Below are 15,000 nucleotides of genomic sequence, written 5' to 3' on the forward strand. Positions count from 1 at the left end.
GGACTGCGTGATACTGAATAATTTAAGAGTAGTAGCTCTGCTCGCAAACCCTCAGGTCACTTATCCCCAAGTAGCAGTATGACTCAGTCATAGTCCATGTGGGTGTGAATGACCTGAGATGTAACTCCTTGGAGTGTATGAAGAGAAACATGATTGAGCTCTCAGAATATGTCACAGGCAGGTGTGATCCTAGCATTGAGCACCATTCGACAGTCTCCAAAGACGATGCCGCAATACCAGCAGAAAACGATCGACTTTAATAACTGGCTTAGCTACTGGTGTTATTCCAAAGGGGTCCAATAATTGTCTGTCTAGGAGGACATGGTTGATTGATAAATCAGAATGGCTTTCACCTGTCACCTCTAAGCTTTCAGATACTGGTCAAGACATTATCTACCCCTATAGTGCCACTTTTAGGCATTGCCAAACAAACAAACCTTCCAACAAACAAAACTATTCAGGAAAAGCTATAGGTGTTACTATACAATGCTAAGAGCCTCAACAAGAAACTGTGCTCCCTGGAAGCTCTCCTCACCCTGACAATGCTGATGTCTGTGCAGTTACTGAAACTTGGTTCATAGCCATGGAAAACACTCTGGCAGTGCAAGGCTATAATGCCCTTCATACATTCCGACCACCCACTGAACATGAAAGTGCAAAAAACAGGTGCATCTATCTACATAAGGGATAAGTACACCTCAAGGCTGGTCAAACAATATAATATGCTTGAGCTACTCTATGTCCAACTAACCATGGGAAAAATCCATTACCATATCCTTGCTACAAGTCCCCCACTATGAACCAAGAAACCCATACATCATACCTTTTATTTAATTTATATTTGTTAACTGGGAAGGTCCGACGTGGAATAAAGCCAATTTTCAGTGGATGCCCGGGGAGAAATGCTCCAGAAGTATGTCTTTGTAACGTGGAAGGAATCTGGATCACCTGGAGGAAACCCACATGAACACAGGGAGGACATGCAGACTACACACAGAAGGCACTCCAGCCAAGAATAGAACCAGAGAACCTCTTCGCTTTTTGGCGACAATGCTAACACTTCACCACCACCTAAAGTTGCAAGGATTAATCACCATCGAGCTCAATACCACATTCATGGGTAATTTTAACTATCTCTCTATTAATTGGGAGGCATACATGATCCCTACCATGCAGGCCCAAAGATTTCTTGACTTTGCAAATTTCAAATGCCCTGAAGCAGCTAGTCTGCACTACCATTAGAGAAAAGATATCCTAGATCTGATACTCACAAATATGGGAGAGTGCTCCATGTGATGTCCTCACTGATAAGATCAGATCACAAAGCAGCCTCCCTTGAAATAAAAGGTAAAACTAGGCCCTCTCCACCTAACCCTAAAAACTTTAAAAACTTCTCCAAGGTAAATTACCCCCTCTAAGGGATGGCATACCTAGTTTCCAAGCTCCTCCATATCCAGAAAACACAGAAACCTATGCAGAAGCATACACAAAAACCCTGTATGATCACATAAACAACTGCATAGAAACAACAGTACCAAACTGAACTAAATCCAGGTCAAACCGCAAAAACAAAGCCACCCCAGTGGACCTCTGGTATTAATAGGTTGTACAACAAAAGAAAGAAAATCCTGTTGAGAAGTAAGAGGGAATGTGCACAACAGAGGAATAAGCCCCTCATTAGTCTAGACAAGCAAATCAGGGAACTAGTCAAGTCTCTCAAAGCAGTAAAAACAGCCTCCAAAGCTAAGGATAACCATAAGGCATTTTTCAGTTATGTCCGTAATCTTAAGAGCAACACCCAACAATGTGTGAAATTAGTTGTACATGAAATCTCCTATACTAATCTAGAAGATATAGCAAATCTGCTGGCTGACAAATTCAGCTCAAATTTCACCTCCCATCACCCCCAGTAGCACCCCCAAGAAATACCCTTCACCACCAATTCTCAACAAAAAACAGGTTGCCACTGCACTCTCTAAAGCCAAAACCAGAGCTTCAGTGAGACCTGATAATATACCAGGCTACCTCTCAAACAGCTTAAATCTGGACTTCAGGCCCATTGGGATCTCTGTTTAACCACAGTCTCCAGGTTTTGTCCCAATAAAGTGGAGGACAGTAACAGTCATCCCTCTGCATAAAGGGGGACCATCTACTGACCCAGGAAATTACAAACCTACAACTTTGACTAGTTTTATATGTAAGGTCATGGAATGAATAATCATGGACCTGATAAATAATGACATAGGAGACCTCCAGACACTGGACCTTACCCAATTTGGCTTTATCAAGGGCAGATGATGCCTACTGAATTGTGGATTTCTCTGAGAAAGTTACTGAGACCATGGATGAAGGTAAAACAGTACATACCTCCCACCTCAACCTGGCAAAGCACTTAATACAATTCTCCACTCAGGTATTTAAATAAACTCACAAAACTGGGCATAAATCCCTGTCATCAGATGGATAGCCAATTGGCTCAAGGACAGGACATATGTGGTTAAAGTGGGTGAATCCGGATCCAGCAAGAGGCCAGTTACTAGTGATGTGCCACAGGGTTCAGTACTGGGACCAGTCATTTTGGGAATAGACTTCTTTGAAGTTAAGGCTAATATGAAAAGCCTCTGGATGACAAAGTCTGCTGACTGTAAGCTGGGGACAATCAGTGAATCTTCCCAGTGATGTAGATATCCTTCACAACAGTCTAAATCAGACAAATGACTGGTGCCAGAACCATGGCCTAAAACTAAATGCAAAAAAATCATCATCATACCCTTTGGGAAATCAAATACCCCTGCAAATTAAAACATCAATAGCACACCCCACAGAGTAAACTCAGAGGTGAGAAATCTAGGTACACAGATAGACAGTAGCCTGAACTTTAACTGCTATGTGTCCACAGTGGTGAGGAAATCCTTTTATGTGGCACAACTTATAGGTAAAAGTATGGCATCCAGAGCCAAGGAAATTATAGTCCTGTTGTACTCAGCCCTCATTAGACCAATAACAGAGCAAAATGAATCATTTGGCATGTACTTGACTAGGCACCTACAGCTGTTGGAGCGACCTCACAGGTTTCTCATCCACAAAAAGATCAGTCACTAGTGGTGTCCCACAGAACTCAATGCTGGAACCATTCCTGTTTGACATTTTTTTCTCAGAAGTCAAAGCAGACATTATTGTTCTTTGATTGACCAAATTTGCGAACAATCGTAAGCTGTGAGCAGTCACTTGTTGTTGTATCTTTCGGCTTTTCCCGGTTTGGGGTCGCCACAGCAGAACTCCGGATTTTTACGTGCCGAGTTACCAGCTCTGACGCACAACCTTCAACGAAGGTACGCCCTTTCACGCATGTCTCTACGCAGAAGACGTTCTAGCTGAGAATCGAACCAGACAGCGTCTTATTGTGAGGTGACAACGCTACCGCAGCACCACCACCACTGGTCTAAGCTGTGAGCAGTCACTAAATCCCAGAAAACCTCAGCCATCCTCCAGGAGGGCTTGTCTGAAACACAAAACTAGCATTGAAATTGTGAACTAAAGCTAAATGCCAAAAAGTACATTACTGTATCCTTTGGGAACCAGACTGTCCCAGTAAACTGCCACATTGACAATGCATCCTTTACAGTCAAGCCAGTAATTACGAGATTTGGAAACATATGTATACAGTGCTCTACAATTTGACTAGCATGTGTCTAATGTTGTGAGAAAATCCTTCTATAGCTTATAAGCAAAGGGATAGAGTTTCACTCCAGATATGTCACTACTCATTAGGCCCATCAATGAGTACAATGTCCTCTTGGGAATGTACCTGTTCAGACATGTGCAACAATTAGATTGCCCACAGAGGTTACTCACAAAGAGAGTACACAGACTAAACCACAAAACCTACATGGACCACCTTAAAGCGATATCACTATATTCACTGTTTATCTGTTTCTGGCTATAAGGCATCCTCTGACCCAGTACTAATGTATCTACTAAACATCTGCAAGCCAAATGATATCAGAAATAGCCAATTCAGACACTTCAGCCTCTTCTGCAACACAAAACAGAATGGTTTGGAGGGATAGGTACACATCTCAGAGGATACTTCTCCACCTGCTCCTCCTCTGGAACGGACTCTCCATCTACATAAAACAAAGCTCATACCTTTCTTTATTCAAAAGCAACTTAAATCAATGGATGGGAATAAAGAAATGTATTCATGGACTGCCACTATGGTATTAATGGACAGAGGTAGCACCTAAATGCTCTATCCTGCAGCAGGGTCCCTTCCAATACTACTTAGCAGTATGGTCCTGGAAAAATTCATTCATTCATTCAAAAACAGGAATTATTGGAATAAAAACCACGGTAAAGGTAATTTGAACATCTAATGAAATTGCATGGTAGGCATTAAATGGCTCTTCAGGGCAGTTAAACTGTCCCCGATTTTGACGCAAATTTTGGCTCTGTCCCTCCTAATCCTTTCAAAAACTGCGGATTTTGGAGGAAAAGTGGTGAATAAATACACAGATTAAACTTCTTCAGAAGGTGTACATTAACTCACATTTTCACATTCTTTCAATGTGTCCAGATAACAGTATTAATCTTTTAAAAGCATCCATGATTACTCCTGCTTATTTCACTGATATTGCCAACATCCTGGCAGATAGGTTCAGTGCTAATTTTACCCCCCTCTCACCCCCTAAAGGGCCCATCGCTATACCAGAATAATGCAAAGTTCCTGTAATCACGGCTGCACAGGTAAAAATCACACTCTCCAAAGCCAAGAACACAGCATTCATGGGACCAGACAACATCACAAGCTGCGTTCTACATGAACTACAGAACGAGCTGGCACCCCACCTAAGTACCATGTTCAATCATAGCCTCACCTCAGGCTTTGTGCCCACTGAAGGCACACAGCGACGGTTAACCCACTCCACAAAGGGGGAGCCACCACGGACCCCGGGAACTACCGCCCCATTAGCCTCACAAGCTTGGTCCGCAAGGCCATGGACCATATCATCATGGAACTCATAAACAAAGACATTGGTAATCTCCAAACTCTGGACCCCACCCAGTTCGGGTTTGTAAGAGGCAGATCATGTCTCCTAAACCTGATAGACTTCTTTGAAGCAGTCAACAAAGCCATAGACGAGGGTAAGGTGGTTCACACAGCCTATCTAGATCTTGCCAAGGCTTTTGACAGCATCCCCCACTCTGGAATTATAGATTAACTCACTAAACTAGGTATAAATCCCTATGTCACAAGATGGGTTGCCAACTGGCTCACTGACAGAGCCCACACTGTGAAAGTAGCAGACTCCAAATCCGACTTCAGACGAGTGACAAGTGGAGTACCTCAGGGTTCAGTCCTGGGTCCTCTCCTGTTTGGTATCTACTTCTCTGAAGTATAGGCTAACACAGAAGGTCTTTGACTAACAAAGTTTGCAGATGACTGCAAACTAGGAGCCATAATCGAAACTCCGAACAATGTGGACATCCTACAAAAGGGCCTCACTGAGACAGATGCCTGGTGTCAAAGCCATAGCCTCAAGCTCAATGCCAAAAAGTGCACTGTCATCCCCTTTGGTAAAAACTCTGCACCAATGAACTACAACATAGGCGGTAGTATACTTAACACTGAAAGTGTGATGAGACCTTGGGACACAGGTGGACAGTAGTCTCTCCTTTGATAATCACATGGCCACAGTAGTCAGGAAATCCTTCTATGTGGCACACCTCATCACAAAAGGTTTCTCATCCAGAAAAAAAAAAAAAAGAGGTCATTGTTCCCCTCTACTCATCATTCATTAGACCCATTATAGAGTACAACGCCCCTTTTGGTATGTACCTCACAAGACAGATACAACAACTGGAAAGGCTGCAGAAATACCTCACAAAGAGGATTACCGGCCTCAAACAGATGCCCTACGCAGACTGTCTCAAAAAACTCCAGCTTTACTCCATCGCATATCGCGTACTCAGAGGTGATCTCTGCCTAACATACAAAGCTATGTCAAACCCAGAGCTGTTGGACATGCTCCACTTAAAAAAATCCCAATTCCTCCGAGCTACACACTCTAGGGACCTTAACCCTGTCACCACAATAAACAGAACATGCCAGAGGGATAGATTCCTGTCCCAGAGACTTCCCATACTCTGGAATAAACTACCCATCTATATCAAACAAAGCTCTTCAAAAAATCTTGATGATCGGATGTGAAATAGGAAATTCACCCAGAGGATCACTTCTGTGGCTCTGCTCGACAGTGGCACAGGAAAATAATTTTCTTGGGTGGCAAAAGCCAGGGTACCTTTTTGGCTGGGCTTGTATAGGCTAGGGCCGATAGCCTAGTACCTACCTATGAACCTATCTGTCCACGATGGGATGAGAGCTATGATTCTACTGCTCACCTGCATGTGTGTGTTTGTGTGCAAAGGCATTCATATATTGCACAGAAAAGTGAACTTCGCATTTCATTTGGGATTCTAGCTCATTCACTGCCAACTAGTCTACTTTCTCGACTTTCCCACCTTTTGTCTTGATGTTTTCTTTTTGTTTCTGGGGGACATCGTGCTTTCTGTTATAAATCGAAGCGCTTTGTTTTGTTATGGGAGAACATGCACAGCTGAGACAATTGGTATACTAAGTTACTAACTCACATATAATAAAGCAAGGACACTTGGGTTTCTACACTGAATACATAATGAATAAAGACTTCCCTACTCAAGTCTTTCAAAAAAGTGGTATTCGATTAGAACAATCCTTTGTCTTTGAAGCATCTTAAAACGTAGATGCATTTTCCAAAATCTGGGTAAATATCTACAATACAATTATTGAATAAAATTAATTATAAATGCAGTTGCCTTAGTTATAGAATTATTAGCTTATTAAACTTACGAAATATGATTCTAGTCTACAAGTTAACTAGGTAAGAAACTCCTGACATCCACTTCTGCTTCAACCTGTACTCTGCTGTGTGTCTCAGTCAGTTCCACCCACCTATTCCGGCTCCACCTTCAATTTGCTTCACTGAGTTCCTCTCGATATTGAGATGAAACGTAAGCAAGACAAATCAAAGAAGCACTTTCAATGTCTGAAACTGTAGATTAATATTCCCCACGAATATAAGTGACACAGTAATAGAAAGCCCATTCGAGAAACTGAAAGTCTTAAAATTCCCACGGACAAAAAGGTAGGCAGCATGTTATACAGTTGATTCAGCAAGTATGATTAAAACGAACAGACTTCCTTCGCCGTGATACTACTTATTTTAATGTAATGTACGGAAAACATAAGTAGAGAGAGGTAATGATTTGCTCAAGGTCACGCACCATCTCAACTACATATATGGCGGGACTTGAACACCAGTCCATCAAGTCGAAAGATAAATATCACACGTGAGTTAGTGTACAATATGTAACTGCATTTGACATCTGGGTGCTCTAAATTCCATTCGTGTTATGCTTAAATGCATCTTCACACAACAGCCGGGGAGTTATCAACAGACGATAATATCCAAAAATAGGATATTAAGTACCACCTACCTATCGTCATACACATCACTAATGTATATGCCGTCGGGCACTGAAACCTGCGTGTTTTGACAATAATTTGTTGTACCCTTTAGTGAAGCATGATTAGTATAGGCCTACAAACTCCTATTCTGTTTTCTACACAGTAATAAACGTTTATATGCTTTACAGCAGTATGATGTACCCACCTTTGTTCTTATATTCTTTTACGTGCTTGATGTGGAAGGCTATAGCAATACCTAGTCAACGTTTAATCCCGCTATAATTCAATAACTTGAAATGTAGTCTAGGAACACAAAAAGCTAACACAAGTTTCTCGTCTATTTTGGTAACTTATAATGAAGGTGCACGGTACTGCTGTACTGGAAATGGTGGTGACGTCATTTGTGGGATTGGTGGTTGCTGTAGTTTTCGTACGTGGTTGTTTTACTGAGGTACGTGGGTGAATTACTGACGGCAGCTAATTTCTGAAACGTCTAGAATTTTTTTGTGGTTTCTATCGTTTTGGTGCTGCTGCTTGTGGTGTTATGTCAGACTCTGGTCATAGTCAGCCTGGAATGTATGGTCCTGGTCGGCGAAGGAGGCGGCGTAGGGAGAGGGAGCCTGGGTTGCCCGCAGGGCCCTTGGGTGTATCTGGAATCGGCAGGGAGAGAGAATATTCGTCCAGGGATCGGAGGGTGAGTATGTAGAAGTTAAATTTGATGACTTAGAAGAGTCGGACTTCAAAGAGAGGCGTGGCTGTGAATGATGAGAGAGATATTTCTGTATATGGACTGTTTAGTTTTATAGACGTTGAATCATACTTGTTTTTCCTTAGCATTGCGAAGTTTTCTCTCTTTTGGTATCTCTTGAATTTTATTACATTGTATTCAGACTTACTTTATGGTTGTTACTGATTTTTATTCGTAGATGTATTATTTTGTTCCCTATATAAAAATGTTGAAAGACTGTAAGGATGGCAGTCATGAAATGCATTCTTGTTACATTATGTGCTGTTTTTCAGAAAACGGATACTCATGGGCATTATCTATATAGATTCAATTTTCTGAGTAACAGGTAGTTATTTTATGTAAAAGTTTTGCATTCTTGTTGACGTTTGACTTTGCTGCTGATTTTGGCTTTGTGCTGAGAGGGATTGTAGAACTATTTAAACACTTAATTTGTGGATGTAGCATGAAGTATTTTAAACGTTTACACTGGACTCCCAGAGACATTCTGCATGTTTTGCCAGATTATTCTACATTTTCGACGATATGGCTATGTGTTTGATAAAGAGAAGTTGCATACGTTTTTAAGCTCTCAAGTATTTAAAATATAGCAATGGCCTTTAAAACACCTAGCAGATGGTCAAAAAGAGGAGTGATTTCTTATTTTTTCAGAGAAGAATGTATTTATAAACAACACCCCACAAAGTTGGTTAGTATTAAGGAAGTGCTGTGTAGAACCAGTTAAGTTACTTGCAATCTTTGAAAAAAAATTACCTGGATACCCCCACCCCCGGATGTATAGTCCGTTTTCAGGAGCTACCTCGTAGGACCTGCTTGTTAAAGGTCCTACAAGGACAACCTGCTCTGCTGACAGAGAGAGAGAGAGAAAACCCTGGCTATGACCCAAGTGACCAAAGTTCGAATAGCATCTCCAGAACTTGATTGTGCTAGTAGGGAAGATGGGGTTGCTTCGTATTGGGGGTGGCTGCTGCTTGTTGGCCATGCCCACTATCAGCATGATCTGACCTTTGCTAGTAGGTGGGAGTAAATCCCGAGCAAAAAGCATAGCTACATTAATACCATTTAAAAAATATAATACGCTCCTTTCACTGAGACACCAACATTTGTATATACAGTTAACATTTCATTCTGTATGATACAGGAGGCTGTACAAATACAGTTTAAAGGAAATAAGTGCAGTTGTATTATTGGAAATGCACACTATTGTATAGATACACAGCGTATGATGGGATGGTGGCTTCACTACCCCAGTATACATGGTATGATCACACTTTTATCATTGGTATGTATAACTGAGGCTATAGTGTGCATAATTTTAGTGGTAAGACTGCAGTATGCACATGCATGTGCACGAACACACACAGACAACCAAAAGTATATGTTGTGCTTCACGTAAATATTTAACATGCATGCCTGCCTAACAAAATCCATATTCTCCCTTTTGTAGTAATTCAGATAGCCTCACAAGTTATATGGTTAAAGCAGCAATTTTCATGCCCCATTTTGTGCATCACATTATGCTTTTCCTCTGCACTTTGGAAGTCATGCTCCTTTTTTACGAGTTCCACACTTCTTCTCAAAAATAAAGGTCTTATTTCAGCCATGCAGTTTCCAGAACTAACTGAAGGGAAACTTCGTACAGTTTAAATTACAAGCTGCCACCTTAAACTGTATTTACTCTGTATTGAGTCAATTTTAAGTCCCTGTGGAACATAAAGATGCTGAGTGAACAGAAAAATTAAAAGAAACAGTAAGGAGATGAAATGTACAGGATATGAAATGGGATGAAGTAACGGCCAGAGAAAATGTAACGAGAGTAAGATTGGAAAACTTGAGGACCAGCTGCAGTACCTAACTTCTGGCTAAAAGTAGCTTTGAGTAAGAATTACTTGTAAGGTTATTGCTAGCAGACATCAACCTAGTTTATCATCCTCATCAACCCTCTTTTTTTCCCTATGTAGGGTTGGGGTTCCGTGTTAACCTTTGTCCTCCTTCTCGCTTCAGTGCCACACTCCTGCCATCTTCAACAATTGTGCCTGATTGTCACAGATCTTCTTTCACACGATCCATTCTTCTCTTTGCTGGCCCTCATTTCCTCTTGCTGTCTGTCGTAAATTTTTTTCATCAGATTCTCTCCTGCTTTTTTTTGCCCATGGGCCTGAACCACTGTAGTCTGTTCTCTTTGATCTTTTCTGCAGCTGGAGCTACTTTGGCTTCTGCTCTTGTGTCCTCGTTTCTTTGTTGTGATTTGATCATGTTGACCAGCATGTTTAACAACAGGAAAAACCATCCTAAAAACTATAAACCAGTAACTTGCTTTCCAATGATCTACAAACTGTATACTGGAATTGATGCAGAGTGTATAGTCATTTAGAGAAAAAAAAAACTCCATCATGGCAATAGAAGAATTGGGTAATAAAATCATATAGAACAGAGAATCATTTATTGCTTAATAGAGATTAGATTACAAAAAAGCATTTAACAGCATCCTACATTCATGGATGAAGAAGTGCTTCTAGAAGTGTAAGATGCAGTCTACATTGAACAATTACATTGCAGCAACCATGAAACAGTGGCAAACCACTTTGTAGTTTAAGCCTTGACAAAAAGCAAATTAGTATCCTAAGGATAAAAATTCAAAGGGGTATATTAAATGTTGAATTTCTGTCATCTTTGCTGTTTTGCCTTGTCCTTAAGTTGTTTACTTAACAGATTAGATTATGGTTACAGTTTGGCTACCAGGAAACAACCTTGCTTAAAGATCTGTCATCATCTTTTTGTGAATGACTGACTTAAATCTGTATCATCAGATGAATAGTTGTAAACACAACTGCAAGTGGTTAAAACTTTCCCAGGTAATAAAAATGTCATTTGGTTGTAATAAATGTGCAAAAGCAACATTTAAAGAAGGATAGTTGCAGTACCAGGTACATATCAACCTGGGACAGGATTGTGATGTAAAGTAACTTGAGCAGGAGGGAGTATATAAATATCTGGGAATTGATGAAGGATTGGCAATAAAACATAAACAAATGCAAATAAAGCTCACTTTTAGTTTTCTGAAGTATTCCGTACTAATATTAAAAACGGGTTGGGAGGGTGGCCTAATGGCTAATGTGTTTGCCTTACAAACACAAGGTGCAGGGTTCGAGTCTCACAAGGGATAATTGGCTAGGCTTAAAATGGCTTGTAAGGGCGGTTAGCCTAGTACTAATTTATGAACCTATGACGTATAGGCATAACTTCCAAGGTATGAACCAATTTGGTCTTCCTTACCTAACTTAACACTTTTGGGGTGATTGGCTACAAAAGGTATTGGATCATGTAAACAAAAATGCTTCGTGCTTATGAAGTGATGATATATAAAAATCAGTATATATCAACATTGCAAATTATTCACTCTGAGAGAGGTATAGGCCTTCTCGAAATTTATTACATGTGTAGATGTGTGGTCGTGGGACTGCACACATCTGCTGACTTCATCAGATCCAGATGTAGTTAAAGTTTTAAAACGTGAGAAGAGGAAGGTTAAGATCTCTCTGCTTAGTTTAGAAGTTCTGGTGCCAAGCGTAAATAGAAACCAAACCAGAAGTAGACAAAAACGAGACAGCAACTGAATATGCCAAAAACAAAAGAATAATAAAAAAAGAATCGGATAAGAAAAAAAATGTAGAAAAGTAAATATAGTGTCCAGTACATATGTGTCCTGAAATAACCTCATGTTGATCAGGATTGACGCAGGAATAGTTAAGGAGAGGTGAGTTGAAACCAAAAGTTGAACGTTTAATAATGGCAGCTCCAGATAGAGGGCCCACGTACACATTGGTTTACAAAATCCATTGAACATGAACCAGGCACATGTGGGTTCTGTAAAAAGAAAACGTTGCACATCTTTTTGTTGGGTGTGGCACACTCATGGCAAGGGTCTTAAACTGCAAGGCACAGTAGTGTGGCACTGGGGATTATGCTAACACTGCAATAAAGAAGAGCTGAGAACATGAACCACAAAAGCATTATAGAGAATGGGATCACCCATTACTAATACTTGAAAAAAAACATAGATGTAAGAAAAGAATAGATGCCAGAAAACCAGTTATAGTAGTCCACAAAAAAGAGTAAACTAGCATTGGTCATTGAAATTGCTTCTCCAAGTGATTACAGTGTTTTGCATACATTGAAGAAATTAAAAACTGTTGTGACCAAAAATATTCCCAGGTGAAACAGACTGCTCTGGAGCCACAAGCCAGGAATGCAATGTTTGTTTAAGCTCTAAGTGAATACTAAACAGCTTTTTGTCAGTAAGATTTCTTCAGAATGCAATAAACCCACTGAATCAGTTCTCTCCTTATATATATAATGTATGTATGTGTGTGTGTGTGTGTGTGTGTGTGTGTGTGTGTGTATATATGTATGTATATATATATATATATATATATATATATATATATATATATATATATATATAAAAAACACGTCCCGAATGACCCAAAAGTTCGTATATGGCAACACAAGTCCCAATGAACGCAATGGATAAATCACAAGCTTCTTGCAAATGTAACAAATAAATCCAGCAGCTAATATACGAATAAAAGATTTATTAGATAAAAACGTTAAGCGCTTATCGCGTTCCGCTTCATCAGACGTTTCAAATTTAAAATACTTAATCACAGCTTATATAGCAATCACATCACTTCCTGATAAACTCCCCTTCAACATCACTTCCTTTTTGAGTTGTTCAGCTATTTAAAAACAACACATAGCATATATAATACTTTCATGAATCATCAAAAAACAAAGCAGCATATCCAATAGACATCACTTTGCTAAACAATGTTGCTAGGAATAACTGATGCCTGCAACACACTAATTATGATAATAATGAACTATGCATATTCACGTTTGTTGGAAATGTATTAGACTGATATAAAAGTATGGTACGTATCACCTAATATATACCCTTTCAACGTCACTTCCAATTTGAATTATATTGCTATTTTAAAAGCAGCACATAGCATATATAGTACTTTCATAATTCATCAAAAGACAAAGCAGCGTATTTGATAAACATTACTTTGCAAAACAATAATTTTGATGTGTTCCTCTATCATAAATTACAGTGTAAATACAATGTAGATGAACTTACACGGCAACCAATAATAATCCTAACGTTCCCACAATGAAATTCAAATCCTGACACATGATATATATATAACTAAAACAAGAGCAAAAACAATAACTAAAACATGATCAACAAACACTGACGATAATCTGAATGTAATAAACTACACATAATCAAAGTTGCTAAAAGTGACGAAGACCTGCAGCACACTGATTATCGGTATATTAAATTATACATAATCACATTTGCTAAAATAAAAATACAATGCGTGACAACATGTATCACAAAAACCAAAGTCATACCCTCTGTCTAAAAGAATATTGCAAACTATCCATCAAGCTATAAAGTAAGGCCTCACACTTCTCAGTGAGTGAGTTGTATAAAGATGCCAGTGTAGCTAAATACAAGCCATTGTCATAACACTGTTTATCCAAAAGGCTTACTTTATATACATATCAGATCAAAAAATATAATAATTAATAATAAATAATAATGGTTTATTACATTACTTAATACCTCTGGATTTTAAAGCCGGTTTTAATGGGACCGACTCATTTAGCCCCCTGCCCCTATGAGCCGCCAATCTCAAAATCCACTCTACTTCAGAGAGCTCAGTTCGATTAACCACATCACCGCCCCTTAGATTATGATTTTGTACTTGCAACACTTGAAATAAAAAGCTATGTTCATTATTATTGAGCATATGCTTAGCCACAGCACTACATGGATCGGACCTGTTATAACAATAAAGATGGTCCCTTATCCATTCACGCAAAGATCTGTTTGTCTTTCCCACATAGAAGACAAAACAGATCTTGCAGTAAGCCACATATACTAGATCTCTAGTGTTACAGTCAGCCGAACATCTAAGTTCCCATAATCTGCCGTCATTCGAGTTTCTAAAAAATCTTGACGTGTCTATGTTGTTACAATATCCACAAGAGCCACATTTCTTCGTGCCAAACTCAACTCTGGGACCCAAAAGTCTATTGTCAAGACACAGATTTGGGAAACACAGTAACTGCTTAATATTCTTCATGTTATTATAAACCAAAAATGATGATTTGTGTTTAGTGACTTTGGATGTCACATCACTTTTTACTTGCATACCAAATGAAGTAGGAATTGACTGGGTCAGGAGACTTATGTATGACCACTTTAATGAAGTAGAGGCGGATTTTTTGGCCCTCCTTTTGGAAACAGTGCTTGAGAACAATTACTTTGTCTTTCTTGACAGAGTGTTTAGACAATCTGTAGGAGTGGCAATGGGCACGAGCTGCGCCAATTCATATGCCAACCTAGTGTTGGCAGTGTGGGAGAGAGAGGTCATGATGAAATGCCCTAACATTGTTTCCTTCAGGCGCTTCGTGGATGACCTCTTTCTCCTTTGGCGTGGCTCTGCTGAAGAACTATTAGCTTTTGTGTCATATATTAATAGCCTGGATGGCTTTCTAAAATTTACTATGGATTATTCTGACACCAAGATAAATTTTTTGGATGCAACTATATACAAGGAATCTGGCACTATACATACGACTGTGTTTAGGAAACAGTGCTATAGGGCCTCTTATTTGGCCACAGACAGTATGCACCATCCTAGAACCTTTTTGAATATAGTCAAGGGACAAG

At 39.6% G+C, this 15,000-nt stretch overlaps 2 protein-coding genes across 3 annotated transcripts in view; one reads left to right on the top strand and one right to left on the bottom strand.

The window, feature by feature from the left end:
- Window positions 1-7,803, bottom strand: part of LOC122809239 — a 310,926-nt gene extending 303,123 nt beyond the window's left edge. Inside the window, exon 1 of the mRNA XM_044080555.1 lies at window positions 7,713-7,803. The gene's annotated coding sequence lies outside the window, so the exon portion shown is untranslated. The remainder of the gene's footprint in view (window positions 1-7,712) is intronic.
- SMG9 (SMG9 nonsense mediated mRNA decay factor) overlaps window positions 7,007-15,000 on the top strand; it is a 684,281-nt gene continuing 676,287 nt past the window's right edge. The window contains exon 1 of one of the 2 annotated variants that reach the window (XM_044080557.1): window positions 7,007-7,184. Coding sequence is in view for 1 of the 2 variants with exons in the window: in XM_044080556.1 (XP_043936491.1) it covers window positions 8,052-8,201 (150 nt within the window). In the remaining variant the exon portion in view is untranslated. Of the gene's footprint in view, window positions 7,185-7,906; window positions 8,202-15,000 lie in introns of those variants that run through there. The other variant, XM_044080556.1, reaches the window with a different exon arrangement.

The sequence above is a fragment of the Protopterus annectens genome, chromosome 8.part0, assembly GCF_019279795.1.
Source record: "Protopterus annectens isolate FY-2018-M chromosome 8.part0, PAN1.0, whole genome shotgun sequence".
Taxonomy (NCBI): Eukaryota; Metazoa; Chordata; order Ceratodontiformes; family Protopteridae; genus Protopterus; species Protopterus annectens.